We start from the raw sequence: 17,227 nt of genomic DNA, 5'->3' as shown, positions 1-17,227 counted from the left end.
CGAATATTAAATGCTATATATTTGGATAAACTATTACATATATAAAATTTAGAATAGAATGATTATATATTTTTATTTACTTAAAATTTATTGAAATTATTAGAAAATATATGCCATAAAGTAAAAAAAATAAAAAAATTTAAATAAAAAAATATTTAAACTAAAAAAATCAGAATTATGCAAATTCTGTATATACTATTTAGTGGTATTTTTTATTAAAGTAAATTATTTTGGACGAAAATGTGATTTCTGATATTCGTTTTGATCTTTTTATTAATACTTTATTTAAAATAACAGATTTAAATGTATCTTTTTAGGATGATTTCGAAAAAATCTCCACTAAAATTTAATTTGAGATATTTAATATAAATGCTTTAAATTTAATTCTTGCATTTTGCTAATATAATGAATATAGATAAAAAGATTAAGAAGAAGAAATGGTAAAGACAATAATTGATTGCCAAGATAATATATTTAGGCCTTACATTTTAAATTAAGAAAATCATAGTTAAGTTTATCTTAAAATTAATGACAATTAAAGTTATTTAATTGACGAAAATTTAGAAATTTAAGAAAAATAAATTTTCGATTATAGTGCAGGTGTCATTAATATCATGATAGAACTATGTTAAGCTAATGTTTCTTTAGTTATGAATTATGTAAATTAATTTTATCCTTTAGATATTATTTTTACAATAATTTAAAATGAAAAATTATCACCAGCATATAGAGTTAAATATTATATATAAATATATATATATAAATAATATAATTATATATTTTATATATTTTTATTTATTTGTATTAACAAATATAATTAGGCTATTTTTTTAAATTTATTGTAAAAAAGTTATATGAGTTTTGATTTTAAAGATTGCTTAATATTTAAATATCCAAACAATATTAAATTTATGGAATGTGTTTAAGTTTTAACAAATACAAATGAAAATCTTTACAACAATTATTTTTCTTCTAAATTTAATTTAAAAAATTATTTAAATAGTTAATTATTAAAGATGCATATTTTATTAGAAGAGTAAATTAATAATATAATATAAAACGAATTTGACCGTTCTGTATTTGAAAAGGAAATTAAAGAATATTAATATTTAATAAAAATAGTTTTATAAATTTAATCATTTCTTCTTTAGAGGCATTTTTATGATATTTTTGAATTAAATAATTTATAAATGAATATAAAGACTTTATTTAAATTATAAGTTTAAGTATATGAGAACTATTATTTATAAAGTACTAAATAAGATTTGGATAAAATAAATGGATTATCAGTTAAGAAAGAATACGTAATTTAATCTATAGAATAGTCTGAATGGATATTAATTTCTTTGTTAATTTTAAAACAAATAGAATATATTAAATAAAATGATTTATTAGAAAATCTATATAAAAATTAACAAACTTAAAAATATTTTAATTAAATAGGTTAAAATAAAATCTAATTAAACCGCGCAATTATAGAGTTTGGAGAAAAATCTATAAAATAGTAAAATTTAGAAGATAAAAAATTAGTAAAATAACTAATTAAGGTCCTACTTTTTTCCGATATAGAAATTAAAGGTTAAGTAGTGTCTAATATATATAACATTTATTCACGAAAAATGCATTTTTATACAAGCGTTAATAACACTTTTTTAATAAATTAAAATAATTTTCAAATATACAAAAAATTCGAAAAAATCTATGATGAAATACATTCCTAAATAATTAATTTAAGATATCTTCTAAGTTATTAAAATGACTAAAAAGGGATTTTTTTATAATCTTTATAAAAATAATTTAATTAATTATGTGATATGCTTTTTGTTAAAATAGAAAAATTATCGAATAAATAAATATAGAAATAAGATAAATATAATGTCTCATAATCAGTGCATATTTAAAATTCTTCTAATGCGTATATTTAAGATGCATAAGATTATAAAGTAAATAAAAGTGATGGAAGCGATAGAAGTGACATAAGTGATAAAAGTGATAAACTATATAATTAATCTAATAAAAATAAAGATAATTATAATGTAATAAAATATATAGATATATATATATATATATATATATATATATATATATATATATATATATATATATATATATATATATATATTTCTATTCTTTTATAATTATTTTTTTATTTAGATTTCTAATACTTTAGTACATTTTAATGAAGATTAATATTACAATATATGGGGATAATATTATGTTGATATGACATAATTATAAAATCATTAAAATTTAATGGCTAATATGAACTTTCATTCCAAAATTTTAGAAGTTTTAGAATTTTTTTTTAAATAAACTTCACTTTTAAAGGGTATGGAAAATTAAAAAAAATAAATTTGTATTCTTTGTTTGGTTATTTTAATAAATTTTTGTTTGAGAAATTAATAAAATAAAGAACTACTTTTAAATAATAAATCTTTGACTGGTAAAAAATCAACAGAGATGTAAAACTCGGAAAAAAGCCTTTCTTTTAGTCTAGTTTAGAACGATCCTAAGGTTTAATCATTATTTTTCCTTTTGATTTCTTAACTTTAAAAAAATAATTATGGAGAATTAATGAATTTTTCATCTTCCAAATCAGCAGCAAAATCTATTTTGTAAGAAATAATGAAAAAAATAGCAAAATAATTGCCTTTTGATAGTACTTATTCAATTTATTTTTTAGATATTCTTAAATACTTTTTTTAAATTAATGGAAAAAACATAAGTTAAAATTTAATTTTTATAATTTCAGAACTTTAGGACAAATACGCAGATTTTAGCATTAATATATAAAAACTTATATCTACGGAACTTGAAAAACTACCTATAATTAATGTTTATATATATATATATATATATATATATATACATATATATATATATATATATATATATATATATTTATTTTTATATCTTTAAATATTATAGTTTAATTAATAAGATACAAATTAGAAAGAATATATAATTTAATTTCCAGATTATGCATGTATATTGATATGTCTTTTAAGGACATTTAAATTAATGGTAAAAAATGCATCTTCTTAAATTTACACATTTGTACGTTCTGTTTTTCAATTAAATAAATAAAAGATTATTTACTTAAATCATAATATTTATATCCATTAAAATAAGAATTATTATAATTTTTGATGGCTACATATATAAATGCTAAATAAATAGAACCTTCTGAATATTTAGAAATCAGTTAAATTATAAATGGATTATTATTAGAGTTATATATTTATATAGAAAATAGTTAAAAGAAGGATTATTATTCTCAATTTTAATTAATTTCTTTATAAAATAATATTCTTTAAGAAACTTATAATTATTCTTAAACTAAAATTGTTGAAGTTAATCTTTTTGATTCTTTTGAATATTATATAATTGAATCAATTATTCCTACTTTAAAAGGATTTTGTAATAAAGTTAATAAAATTAAATAATAATTTTTATATATACATTTTTTATTTTTCAAGATGCTTCCAAAACCTTCAGATAATGATATTAGATAAGTTGAGATGTAATAATATATTTATTTTTTTAGAAATATATTTATTAATTTAATATATATATAAATATATTTAGATTTCTTGATTAATTTTAGATTATATATGCATATTGGGATGATAGAGAAAATTATTGGCATTAAATAAATGGAGTTGATTAGGATTGTGTTTAAAGATTATAATAAGAATTTTAATAATGTAAAAACCGTAATAGTTTACTTCCTAGTGTATCTTTTTTATATTATTTATTCAATAATTATAATAAATATGAATATTTTATTTTATTTTTTATTTATATTAGAATAAGATAGAAAAAGAAAAAAAATTCTATAATATAAAAGAAATCTGTTTTAAATATATCTGAAAAGCAACAAAATAAATATCTTTAAGGTATACTTTTACAGATAAAGAAGAAATAAATTAATCTAAAGTAATTAAAGTTCAGAAACTAATAGAAGAATTAGATAGAGTAAGTTAGATATAATAAATAGTTGAAAATTCTTACAAATAAAAAGTAAAATAAGAATAAGCATTTAAAGGTCTAAAAAAAAGGCCGTTAATAAGATTATTTTTAAAAGAATTTTATAAAAAGAGAACATAATTTAGAATTCGAATAATTAATAGATATTTTTATAGATATACAAGCTAAATCACCTGAAAAAGTAAATATATTTTAATAAATAAATTAATTTAAATTTTTATAAACAAAAAAAAGTTTAGAAAAATTTTATAATCATTTATTGATGTGTTAACAAAATATACTGGAAAAAAAAATGAATAAGAAATGAATACACGATTATAAGCAATGAAAATTCTACGAAAAATATCTAATTATAAAAAAGATTAATAAATAAGTGATATTATATAAAAAGATTTAAATGCGATGGGTTTTTTAAATTTTTTATGTGATGTAATTGTAGTAGAAGATGATCCAAAAATGAAACTTGAATATATTCTTGGTCATAATAATTTTATGGAAAAAGCAAATAGCGAAATATAATTAACATTCTATAAATATTTATAAAATGATGTATCTAATAAATTTATAAGGACAATATAAAATTTCATTAAAGAAAATTTCAATTAATTTAAAAGTTATATCAAAAATGATATTTAAAATGCTCATTTAGATGAAAAATCTAACAAATTTAATAAAGTAATTATTTATATATATATTAAATATATTTATATATAATTATATATCTAAAATTAATAATAATTATATAATATTTTATAATTTATTTATATATAAAATTTTACTTTTACAAAATAGTTATTATAATTATAATTATAATTATTATTATTATTATTATTTTATTATTATTATTATTATTATTATTATTATTATTATTATTATTATTATTATTATTAATATTATTATTATTTCTATTTATATTTATTAAAGATAATGGATAATATATAAGAAAATTGTATATAATCTATGGAATTAATTAGATTATCTTGTGAAAACCATTTTTATTAAATGCAAGATTTTATGAGAGTATAAATTGATATTAATGGCGAAATAAAGACTAATTCTATAAACATATTAATATTTTTAGCAGATATATTTGAGAAATATTATAAAATAATGAATGAGACTAATTTTAATTTTGGACTTTAAGTTCTTCATACATTAATAGAATTAATATAAGGTCCTTGTATAGAGAATTAAAATGTTCTTTGTCATACTAAATTATTGGAAAATTTAGAGGATATTATTGGTGATTTTATAGGCAAAAGTTAAAGGTTTACTTAGAAAAAGTTGCTTAACTAGAGGATTTTTACATAATTTTCAAGGAAAGTTTTACTGACTATTAGAAGTCTTTTTGTTGCGAATTAAGATAAATATATCATAAGGAAAATTGCTTAATAAGTAGATGGTAAAGACTATGTTTTGAAGATGAATTAATCTTATAAATAATATTTATAAACTTATTAAAAAATACGAAATAAGCATGAAGGGTTAAAAAAATCATTTTAAATTTCTAAAAATGAGAAACTTATTGAATATGTACTTAATAGAGATGATAAAAACGAAGAAAATTCAAATTTAGAATATAATGAAGGCTTTGGCGAATTTTAAGATTAAAATTTAGTAAAAAGTAATTAAAAAATATAAGATTTTGATAAAAATAATAATAATTCTTTGCATATAAGCAAGATTAGTGCTAATTAGAAAAAATGCTTCGAAAACGAAAGAGGATTAAGCTTTAAAGAATAAAATCTTATATATTTTATAAGGGCTGATGAATATATTAATGAGGGATTTGATTGTTATATTTTGCTTAAAAATTTGTAATTTTTAGACTAGAATTTTAAAAATGCATATAATTTGATAAAATAAAAAATTGTAAATTATTAATATAAATAAAAATATTTAATTATAATATATACATGTATATTATATATATGTATATATAAAATATTTTATATATATATATATATAAATATTTATTTATGTTTTTTTATATATATATATTTCATTTTTTATATATCTTATATTTTTTTAGAATAATGGTTATTTTGATATAGATAAAGATCTAAAATAATGCTTAAATTTTTTCAAATAAAATACTTTATCTATAGAGATAATTAATTAATAAGGAAATTTATAGAAAATATATTTCCGAAAACCTAAATTGATAAAGTATTTTTCAACTACTTCTAAATAAAGGTTTCTTCACTTATGCGATAGAGAAACTGCAAATTAGAAAATATAAGGTTTATTAAGATAATATCCTTCATTTCTAGACGAAATGAATCACTTTTTGTTTTTGAATTCTAAAGGATTATTTTTTAATTTGACTTATTTATCCCGAATTAGAAATTTTAACTTAATTATTATTTTAATTATTAATTTGTAATAAAATAAAAATAAAAAAAAAATATATATATGAATATTTTAATAAATAAAGATTTATATTATTTGAATGGGAAGGTGATATTAATTAATAAAGAATTATAGAACAATAAACTTAAAACTAAAAAAATATTTATTTATTCAGAATTTTTTTATAATTTTTTTAGCTTTCAATCAGTGTAATTATTTTTATTATTTGGGTAGTATTTTAGTTTCCTCTTGAATATAAAAGTATAATAAGAATTTATACACAAAAATAACATGATACTAAAAAAAAATTGTAAGAAAAAAGTGAATTAAGGAAAAAATCAGGGATATAAAAACAAATAAATAAAGTATTTTAAATTAAAATTAAAATAAAATAATATAATATAACGAATATATTTATAAATATATAAATATATAAATATATATATATATATTTTATTCATATATTCATAATTCTTATTATAGTTAGCAATATTAATAAAGAAATTTTTTTATATAATGAATGATTTTTTATTTAGTAGTCATTTATTGTATTTAATAATATCTATATTATTTAGTGTTTTAGGAATATCTTCTAGTCCGTTATTCTTTTGTTTATTATTATTAGATATAATAGATCGTTCTGTAAAAAATTAAAAAATTATTAAATTATTAAATATATTTTATATATATATATTATATAGGTTGTCTTAAGAAATGTTATAAAATCAATTACATTAAATTCTGTATCTTTAATTATGACAGCAATTTTAGGAATAGTTATAGTTTATATATATGCAATAGCAGGATTTTTCAATAGTGATTTGAAAAATTCATTTGTTTTTAAAGGAAATAATGACGATATGAAAGTATGTGAAACACCAATTGATTGCTTTATTTTATTTTTAAATTTAGGATTAAGAAGTGGAGGTGGAATAGGAGATGCTTTTGTAGATATATCACCTGAAAATTAATAATATAGCGCAAGATTTATTTTGAGTTTAAGCTTTTTCCTTTTAATAATTGTAATTTGGCTTAATATTATTTTTGGAATTATTATTGATACTTTTGCTGAATTAAGAGATATAAAAAATTTAAAAGGTGAAAAAAAATATAAAAATATTAATAAAAATAAATATATATATATATAATTATATATATATATATATATATATATATATATATATATATATTATATTATAGTATAATGATTAGAAGAATAGATGTTTTATTTGTAATTAAGAAAGATCTGATTTTGAAAATGATGGTATTAATTTTAAAAAACATACAGAATAAGAACACCATATATGGAATTATTTAGCATATATTATTTTAATTGATAAAAAAGATTTAAATGAATATGATGCTGTTGAGTCTTATATTAAATAATTAATTGTTTAATAAGATGTTTCTTGGTTTCCTATTGGAAAATCTTTATCTTTATAAAAAGTATAATTAAAATAATAAGAAGAAGATAATATTGTCAAAAATTAAAAAGAATTTTTGGAAAAAAATAAAAAAATTAATAATTTATGATTTTTTTATAAATAATTAATAATTATTTTTTAAAAAAATAAAAATATTTAATTTATAGTTTTAAAATCTTATTTTTTTTATTATAGGTAAAGAATTATAAATCCTTATTAAAAACAATAATTTTATTTATATATATACTTTTTTATATTATGTAATTATATATTTTATCCAAATTAATAAGCTATCTAAGTATTAAATATATTTATGATTTACATTTAAAGTGATTAATATATTAATTTTAATAAAATGATATATTAGTATTAATATTAATATTAATATAATATTATATTATATTTATTTTATACAATTTTAATATTTTTATTATGTTCATATTGTAATTATCTTAAAAAAAATTTATATTATTTATATATATTAAATTATAAATAAAATCTAATAACTTAAGTTAATTTTGTATTTATATAATTTTATTTTTTTATATATAATTTATTTAATTTAATTTATTTTAAATTTATATGTATATTTTTTGATTTAAGATAAAATTATTAATATAAATTTATCCAAAAAAAATATTATAATGAATATATATAAAAATTAAAAAAATATATTAAATCTAATATAATATTTATTAAATTAATTAATTTTATATGAAAAAATAAAATAAATAATAAATAATATTTTAAAAAATAAATTATAAAAATATATTATATATATATATAAATATATATATATATTTATATATATATATATATTCATATTTTTATTATCTTTTTATATCATAATACATTTTAATTTTTTTTTGAGATTTTATTTTTTTTCTATAAATTCTAATTAAATTTTTTTATAACTTTCGAGTTCAAATATTTTATTTAATTTTAAAGTATTTAATTATTTTAATATTTTCATGACTGTTAACTTTATAATTTAATTTGATTAGTAATTTTTTTTTAGGTTATAACTAAGATAATTTCTTATTTTAATTTTGTACATTTTTTTTTAATCTATTTTTTGCACATTTACTAAATTATATTTTGCTCTTTATATTGGTAGAATTTTTATTTTATTTTATTTATATTACATTATATATTTAAATATAATTTATTCTTTATCAAATATGTTTTAATATGGTTTTAAATTATTACCATAGATTCTTAAAGTTTGACAACATTTTTTTATATTGTTCAATTAATATAAATTTTAATTTTTATTAAACAAAAAAAAAACTTATTTTTATAATTAAATATAAAATAATTTAAAATAAAATTTTATAATTATAAATTACTTAATATATATATATATATAAATACAAGCATTTTCTTCGTTTTTAATTTTTTTACATAAAAAATATTATATTAAATACAAAATGAAAGATATAGAAAAAATTCCTCTAAATAGTATAAAATATCAAGAATATATTTACTAATAAAATTATTTAACGGAATTATTTTGCAATTAATGTTAATAAGATTAAAAATATATTTTAAATTATAATAGTGGAATAGGTACATATCTATTATGTTTTATTGGATGTTTTTTAGCTATTATACCTGGTATATTTCCTTTTTTTTTCAAATAGTGTAAAGATAAAGTTTACTATTGTTCGATTTGTAAGTAATAAATATATATAAAAAGATTTGAACCTTTTCATTTTGAATGAAAAAAAAAAAAAAAAGAAAACTTGATTAATAACATATTTATAAAATTATATATATTTTGAAAATATAAATATAAACTTGATATTATAAAATTATATATATATATAAATTCAAGAAAAAAATCAAAAAAAAATAGTAAATAATAAATAATTTACATATATATATATTTTTACTATGAATAAAAATTATTATTGCTCTTTTTAAAAATGAATTAAAAAGTAAAATAATATTTGTTTTGGTCTAGAGTATTTTACATAACATCTCATCTAATAATATTAATTTTAACATTCAAATACGATAATGAAATAAGACAAGCAATAAAAATAAGCATATTTACCTTCCATTAGTATATTTTCTTTCTGGAATATTGGCTATGCATTTATATTTCATTTGTGGCAAAAATCCAGGGTTCGCACCATCTAATTAAGACGACAGTACAAATTTTGATTAACCATTTAATACTTTTTACATCTAGCATGAATTAATAAATTTATAAATACAATAATAATCAGTCCATAATAGTATTAATAACAGTATAAAAAGTAGCAATCATAATAGCATTAATTATGAAAATAATATATAAGAAAATAAAGGTTTTAGAAGTATATAAATTTAATAATAAGAAGAAAATTTACCGGAATTACATTATTGTCCTGCTTGTAATAGATTTTAGCCTTATAGAACTAGACATTGTTATTTATGCGAAAAATGCATTTGTAAATATGATCATCATTGGTATTTTTTATTTTATTTTTTCATTTATTTATTTATTATTGTTAATAGTTTTTGGATTGGAAGTTGTGTAGGGGAATTAAATCATAGAATCTATTGGGTTTTTTATTTTTTAGAGTTTTTTCTTGGAATGACTTTTAAAAATGTAAAGAAGAATTTTCTATTAATTAAAAAAATATTTATATGATTTTTATTAATTTTTTTTTTTTTTTATTCTGATTATTTTTAGTTTTTATTTTAAATTTTGAGAGGGTTTTCTAAATGTTAACATAAATACCATGAAGGATATATATATTATTTAATTGCTTGCTTATTTCTTACAGTTTTTACTGTTTTTACTGTAATTTTATTATTTATTTATTTTGTTATTTATAATTTTAAGACGATGCTTCTTTTATACCATACATTTTTAATACTTACTAATTAAACTACATGGGAACATTGCAAAAAAAATAGTCTTTCTTATATGAAAATATATCCCAAAGGATTTTACCCATTTGATTAAGGATTTATTAATAATATAAAGTAAATATTTTGTCATAATAACAAATTAAGGTATTTTATATATTTAAAAAATATATAAATATAAAAGGATATATATATATATATATATAATATAAATATATATATATATATATTAGTCAATGGAAATTGCCTAGTATAAAAGAAGCGGAAATTATTCGTTAAAATAGTTATAATATTTGCGAAAATCAATATTATGATTTCTGTTGAAATAAGTAATTAATAATATTGTTTAAAATTCTCTCTTGTATCCTTTTTATTACATTTTTTGAAAATAATTTATTTATTTTTGAATTAGATAAATAAATAAACTATACATTAAGTTTTAAAGATATTCGTTTTTATTTAATATAAATAAAAATAAATTAATAATTATTTATGTTAAATATAGAATATTTATTACATTTATAAAATTATTTATAATATTATATAAACTGTATAAATTATATATATTTTGACTTTTTAAAATAAAACCTCTTTATATTTTAAATTAATAAATTATTTATAAATTAAATATTTTATTTATTATATTGTAGTAAGTATTATTTTTATTATATTGAAGTTAGTATTTTATTTATTATATTTTATTAAAAAATACTATTTAATATAAAAAAGAAAAAAAGAAAATATAGATTTTATTTACAATCGAAAAAAAATAAATTTCAATGAATAATTATTTATTACAAATCATATTAAATACCATATAATAATTTTTTAAAAAAAATCAAACAAAAAATTAAACAATTTTATAAAAATCGATATTTTATGTAAGATTTAATTCGAAGATATTCCACTGACTATAAATATATAAATTTTACAAAAAACATAGTTTATTTTATCAAAAAAATGATTATTTTTGCTTTATTTCTGGTAATTTCAATCTATCAATCCCATCTTTATCATTTAATGTTTACATAAAATATAATGCATTTAGCATTTTTATATTACATGCTTCTATAATAATTTATTTATAAAATAAAATTAATTTTTATATCTTTGTTTTTTATACTAAGGCAATGTTCTTCTGTATGACGAAGCTTTCTTGTTGGATCTTTTATGCATTTATCAAAACATAATGTTTCGTATTCTTAAAGTTTTTTATATAAAATTTCTGTTTATTTTGGTAATTAGGACATTGAATTTTTTTTTGTGTTTATTAATTATTAAAAAAATAATCTTTTTTTTTTTTTTTTTCAAGCAAAAAATTAATCTTTTATTTTATTAATGATTATATTTTATTCATATTTAAATTTATATTTAATTTTTATTTTAATAAATTATTTTATTTTTACACAAAAAATATGATTAATTATTCAAAATAAATAAATAAATAATTAACCTCATAAAAATTATATTTATTATAATTTTTTATGTTTTATACAATTCATAAATTCATACTTTAAATATTAATTCCATTTTCTTTTGTTTCTTTAATAGTATAAATAGTAATTGCAATAGAATAAATAATATAAATTTGAGTCATATTAATAAAAAATTTAAAATAATTTTTATTTCCTTTTCCAATACATTTTCCAATCCAAGGACAATGATGATTAAAATTTCTAACACAAATATTACAAATTTCACAATGTTCAGTATATATATCCTTGTAAATATTACAAACATTACATTCTCTATATATAATTTTTATTTTTATAAAAAAAAAAAAGCATTTATTTTTTTTATTATACCTAACTTAAAAGTTCACTACTTATTACATTTTTTCTATTACATATTATGTTTCTTAATCGTTTTATTAAGCATATCCTGGATCTGCTAGTGCAGTAATTAAATAACTGCTTAATTATAAAACACTTATAATTGTCGTTATAACTATCCATACTATTTCAACATTTTTTTTTATTAAATTTCCTGTTATTAAACAACTTAATATAAATAATCCTATCCATACACTTATAAAAATAGGCCCTTTTTAAAAAAAATTAATTATATATTTTTATTTGATTTTGTTTTGTGCTAATTACAGTGTGGACCAACTGTTATTAAAGGTGTTCCATTTTCCTAAAGTAATAAAACTATGTTTTTCCGTAATATGTTTGAATATGTGATTCTTATTTTTATGATTATTTTCCATTGAATTAATTGAATCATTCATTTAAAACTCGATATCGACATCATATTATTCTGTACTTATCTGTTCAGTATTTAATTGATAATATTAGTTTATATTCTTTTTCATTTGCTTTAATTTTAAAAATATAAAATATATATTATTTATATATAAATAAATAGAGTATTTCTTTTTTAATTATTTTATTAATAAAAAAATATTTTTAAAATTTTATTATTTTTTATATTTATAATTAAACAATCATATATATATAATATATATGTATATATATATATATATATATTAATATAATATATATTATATATATTATATATATATTATTTATTTTATAAATTTTAACTTAATATTTTAATATATTTTTAAATTTATTTTAATTTATTTTATTTTATTTTAATTTAATTATTTTTTTTTTTTATATTATTTCTAATAAAAATTAATATAATATATATTATATATATTTTTTATATAAAAACAATTATATATATGATATTTTTTTATATTTATAAATAATAATTAATTGTATCACAAAATATTTTTTTTTTTTTTTATACTTTTCATAATATTATTTTTAAATAAATAATATAAATTTAATAAATATTTCAAAAAAATAAAATATTATCAATTTTTCTTTAAATTTTTCAAAAAAATATAAATTTTTGTAATATAAAAATTCTAAAATAATAATTATCTTTATTACCAATTTGAAAAATATGTATTTTTCTTATTTGTTTAATTTTAATTATAAATCATCTATTACTTAAAAAAATTAAATTTTCTTTCAAATTTTTTATTTTCTTAGATTTAATTTTCTTTTTTATTATATTAATTTTAATTTTTATCAAAGTTTTTATATAATATATATTAGTCAATTTTTATATTATAATTTTAATATAAAATTTAAAGTAGTCTTTTTATAATAATCCTTTTATAATTTTTCATTTATAATAAATTTTAAATAAATATTTTTTATTTTTAAGTCAATATCCAATATATATTTATTTTAACTTGATAAAGTTTTTTAAAATAAAAAATTAGTTTTAATACAATATATAATATAATATAGTTATTCTAATAAAATAATAAATCTATTGTTAAATAATTTTAAATTAATTTTATAAAAACTTAATTTTGTATTATTCTCTATTAAAAATATAAAATTATATATTATTTTTATCTTAATAAGACATTTAATAATCCAGATACTATTATATATATACTTTTATGTTTCTTATGATTACGATTAAATTGATTATATATTTTTTATTACTTAATAATAACTAAAGCTTACATAATATATAATTTGTAATTAGACCTAAATATAAAAAAGTTAGGAATAACTATTTTAAGAAGATAATATTTTGCCTAGTATAATCTAAGCAAATAAATAAGTTATTTCTTTAGAAAGTAACAATAATATTTTTTTTTAATATAATTGTGGTATTATTCTAATTAATATACTAATTTTGTATTATCTTATTATAATTAATTTATATTAAATAAATTTTTATTTAATAGAATCTAAAAATAAATATTAAATTATTTTTAATGGAAATTATAGTAGAGCATTTGGAATTAACTTATTGGATATTTCATATATTTAAAAAAACATAATAATATTCTTATAGGATATTCTGTTTATTAAACTCTATAATTTAAAGGAATGAATATAGTTTTAGAAAAAATTTAATTTATAGAAGATAACTTGGTCCAAAATAAATGCAAACACTTTAAAATTAACGTGATATTTTAAATAAAGAATTTATGTGACTAAAAGATTTATTGAAATAAATGTAAAATAAAAAATAAATATTTAAAATTATTAAATTAATTTTATTAATTTTCTAATTTATTATTTATTATTTAATATTAAAATGTTATTAATTATAATATCTTGAAAATATATACATGTTTTAATTTTTTTTATTTATTAAAAATATTAATATTTGATATCTTTTTTTTTTATTATATTTTTTTATATAATTTTAAAAATAAGAATAAAAAAGTTTATTTATAAAATATAAAAGAAAAGAAAATATGATAGTAATAAATTATATAATCAAAATTTATATAATTATTATTTTTTTATTTAAATTTTTTTATGTTTGCTTTAAAAATTAAGAAATATATATAAATAAAATTGTATAACTAAATATATTATTATGGATATATAAAAATTTTATAATTTAAAAATATTTTTTTTATTTTATTTATATATAAGAAAAAATAAAATATAATTTATAATAGAAAAAATAATAATAAATTATATAATTTAAATAAAATTTATCTAAATAAATATTTATATTTAAAAAAATAAATATAAATTATTGTATTAATATTTATATTTATATTTATTTAATATAAATTATAAAATATATAAATTATTTAAAAAATATTTAAATTAATATAACCTTAATTATATTTATTATAAAAAAAAACAAAATATGGAATGAAATAATATAATTTATATAATCTACTGAAAATATATATTATTAAAAAAAGTATAAAAATATTTATTTCTAGATATATAGATATTAATATATTTTGTTTATTAATTTTTCTTTTATATTATATTTAAAATTATGATTTTATAAGATTAAAATTACAGAAGGCTTAATTACATTTTGTAATCCGTATATAATTATAATGTGAAATAATAAAGAAGATATATAAAGAGAAAAATTTAAAAATCCTGCCTTCTTATAAATATAATAATGGATAAACTTTTAATATTTGTTTTTTTACTAATTTAAATTAAAATTATATTGTTCATTATTTAATTAAAGATATAGTTAAAAATTTAATAAAAAATAATTGTTTTAATTATTATATATTTTTAATTATAAAAATTATTATATATATATTTCTATCATAAATTATATGATTAATTGTAATTATATAAAAACTAAAGTTTAAAAATTCTTATTTATAATAAATTTTTGTAAAAATATATATTATTCTGTTTATTATATATTACAAATTTTTATTTTGTTTTTTTTATAAATAATATAATTATAAAAAAGACTTCAATTAAAACAATATTATTTATTAATTTTATTTAAATATTTTCATTTCATTTAATAATATTTAAAAATATGTAAATAATATATATATGTATTAAAATTTATAAATATATAAATATAATTATTTATATATATATATTATTATATATTTTTTATATACTTATAATAAATATATATATGTTTGTTTTTTCTTTATTATATAAATACTTTATTATTTAATATATTCAATTTTTTTAATCTATTTTTTTATTAATAAAATAAATACAAGAAAAAATAGTACATTTAATACAAAATAAAAAGTAAATGGACAATACTGATAATGTTAATGATAATGATAAATAAGATAAACAAATCGTCGTAAAAAATATAAACATAAAAATTATTTTATTTTTAATTTTTAAAAATAAAAATATATATATTTTTTCTTTAATAATTAGTAAACTAAAGATATATCAGCGTGCATTTTATTCGTTTTATTTATACTTGTTTTAAATGAATTAATTTAACATAAAATTAATTATTTAAAATAAAAATTTAAAGTCTTTTAATTTTTATAATCATCATCAATAATAACATTATTAGGTAAAAAATAAATAAAATAATTAATAACAATCATTTTTTTCAATATTAAAAAGGCATATTATCAGGATATTTACTAAATTTAACTAATATTTTTGATATCGTAAATATAATAAAAGAAGGTTTTTCATAATTTTTCCTTATAGTATTATTACCTCCTATAATTTACGAATCTTCTATAAATATTTAAAAAGTTTTTTTTTTTTATTTTATTTTAATTTCCAATAAAAATTATTAAAGACACATTTTTTTAAAAATATCGGAAGTATATTAAGTTATGCAACTCTAGGGACTATAATATCTACTTTTGTTATATTTTCTTTACTTTATTTATCTAAATTTATGGGTTTAACTTAATTGGGAAATTTAGAGTGTTTAAGTTTTGGATCATTAATAAGTGCAACGAATCCAATGTCAATAATAAAAATTTTAATGTCATAAAATATGGATAAAAGCTTAAATTCGTTAGTTTAAGGGGAGTCTATATTAAATTAGGCAGTTTCTATTATATTATATAAGTAAAAAAATGAATATACACAAATTTTATATTAATAATATTTAAAAAAGTACAACTTTAGAAATAAGAGGATATATAGGAAAAGGAGTAGTTTTCAGAAGTATTGAAAATTTTTTGTCTGTTTTTTTTGGGTCTATTTTTGTTGGATGGATTATAGGAATTTTTTGTGCTTTTGTAAATAAAAAAGAAAAATATAATTTTATTTTAAAAATAATAAAAATTAAAGTCTTTAAAAAATAAAGATTAGTCTAATCCATAAGCCTAAGAAAATAAAGAA

General features: G+C 14.3%; 2 protein-coding genes across 2 annotated transcripts, besides 37 other annotated features; one reads left to right on the top strand and one right to left on the bottom strand. All coding sequences in view use genetic code 6, as the record gives it.

Annotated features, from left to right (window-relative positions):
- Window positions 1–127: 127 nt before the first annotated feature.
- Window positions 128–170: a microsatellite.
- A 1,874-nt stretch (window positions 171–2,044) lies between these two features.
- Window positions 2,045–2,122: a microsatellite.
- A 716-nt stretch (window positions 2,123–2,838) lies between these two features.
- Window positions 2,839–2,901: a microsatellite.
- Window positions 2,902–4,782: 1,881 nt separating this feature from the next.
- Window positions 4,783–4,894: a microsatellite.
- A 20-nt stretch (window positions 4,895–4,914) lies between these two features.
- On the top strand, window positions 4,915–7,875 carry IMG5_029930 (the record flags this gene model as incomplete). Its single annotated transcript, XM_004039206.1, has 6 exons — window positions 4,915–5,908; window positions 6,045–6,372; window positions 6,518–6,707; window positions 6,826–6,984; window positions 7,044–7,289; window positions 7,543–7,875. Coding segments are annotated over 6 exons (2,250 nt in total), but the record flags the coding sequence as incomplete, so codon positions are not given.
- Window positions 5,851–5,903: a microsatellite.
- Window positions 5,895–5,929: a microsatellite.
- Window positions 5,895–5,991: a microsatellite.
- Window positions 5,955–6,016: a microsatellite.
- Window positions 5,960–6,020: a microsatellite.
- Window positions 6,751–6,793: a microsatellite.
- Window positions 6,751–6,794: a microsatellite.
- Window positions 7,475–7,546: a microsatellite.
- Window positions 7,864–7,909: a microsatellite.
- A 194-nt stretch (window positions 7,910–8,103) lies between these two features.
- Window positions 8,104–8,166: a microsatellite.
- Window positions 8,105–8,170: a microsatellite.
- Window positions 8,127–8,170: a microsatellite.
- Window positions 8,171–8,288: 118 nt separating this feature from the next.
- Window positions 8,289–8,339: a microsatellite.
- Window positions 8,290–8,325: a microsatellite.
- Window positions 8,340–8,438: 99 nt separating the features above from the next.
- Window positions 8,439–8,480: a microsatellite.
- Window positions 8,481–8,532: 52 nt separating this feature from the next.
- Window positions 8,533–8,585: a microsatellite.
- A 2,208-nt stretch (window positions 8,586–10,793) lies between these two features.
- Window positions 10,794–10,857: a microsatellite.
- Window positions 10,814–10,858: a microsatellite.
- Window positions 10,859–11,223: 365 nt separating this feature from the next.
- Window positions 11,224–11,268: a microsatellite.
- Window positions 11,257–11,326: a microsatellite.
- A 228-nt stretch (window positions 11,327–11,554) lies between these two features.
- Window positions 11,555–11,600: a microsatellite.
- A 526-nt stretch (window positions 11,601–12,126) lies between these two features.
- On the bottom strand, window positions 12,127–12,837 carry IMG5_029920 (hypothetical protein; the record flags this gene model as incomplete). Its single annotated transcript, XM_004039205.1, has 2 exons — window positions 12,127–12,376; window positions 12,434–12,837. The coding sequence occupies 2 exons, from the start codon at window positions 12,835–12,837 to the stop codon at window positions 12,127–12,129; spliced, it is 654 nt and encodes a 217-aa protein (XP_004039253.1).
- Window positions 12,838–13,076: 239 nt separating this feature from the next.
- Window positions 13,077–13,152: a microsatellite.
- Window positions 13,083–13,154: a microsatellite.
- Window positions 13,154–13,229: a microsatellite.
- Window positions 13,179–13,232: a microsatellite.
- Window positions 13,199–13,257: a microsatellite.
- A 358-nt stretch (window positions 13,258–13,615) lies between these two features.
- Window positions 13,616–13,664: a microsatellite.
- Window positions 13,665–15,039: 1,375 nt separating this feature from the next.
- Window positions 15,040–15,103: a microsatellite.
- A 1-nt stretch (window position 15,104) lies between these two features.
- Window positions 15,105–15,134: a microsatellite.
- Window positions 15,113–15,197: a microsatellite.
- A 738-nt stretch (window positions 15,198–15,935) lies between these two features.
- Window positions 15,936–16,005: a microsatellite.
- Window positions 15,956–16,033: a microsatellite.
- Window positions 16,034–16,344: 311 nt separating this feature from the next.
- Window positions 16,345–16,386: a microsatellite.
- Between the last annotated feature and the right edge of the window lie 841 nt (window positions 16,387–17,227).

The sequence above is a fragment of the Ichthyophthirius multifiliis genome, assembly GCF_000220395.1.
Source record: "Ichthyophthirius multifiliis unplaced genomic scaffold scaff_1120509249760, whole genome shotgun sequence".
Lineage (NCBI taxonomy): Eukaryota > Ciliophora > Oligohymenophorea > Hymenostomatida > Ichthyophthirius > Ichthyophthirius multifiliis.
The sequence above is the reverse complement of the archived record's forward strand: the minus strand, read 5'-3'. Positions and strand labels throughout refer to the sequence as shown.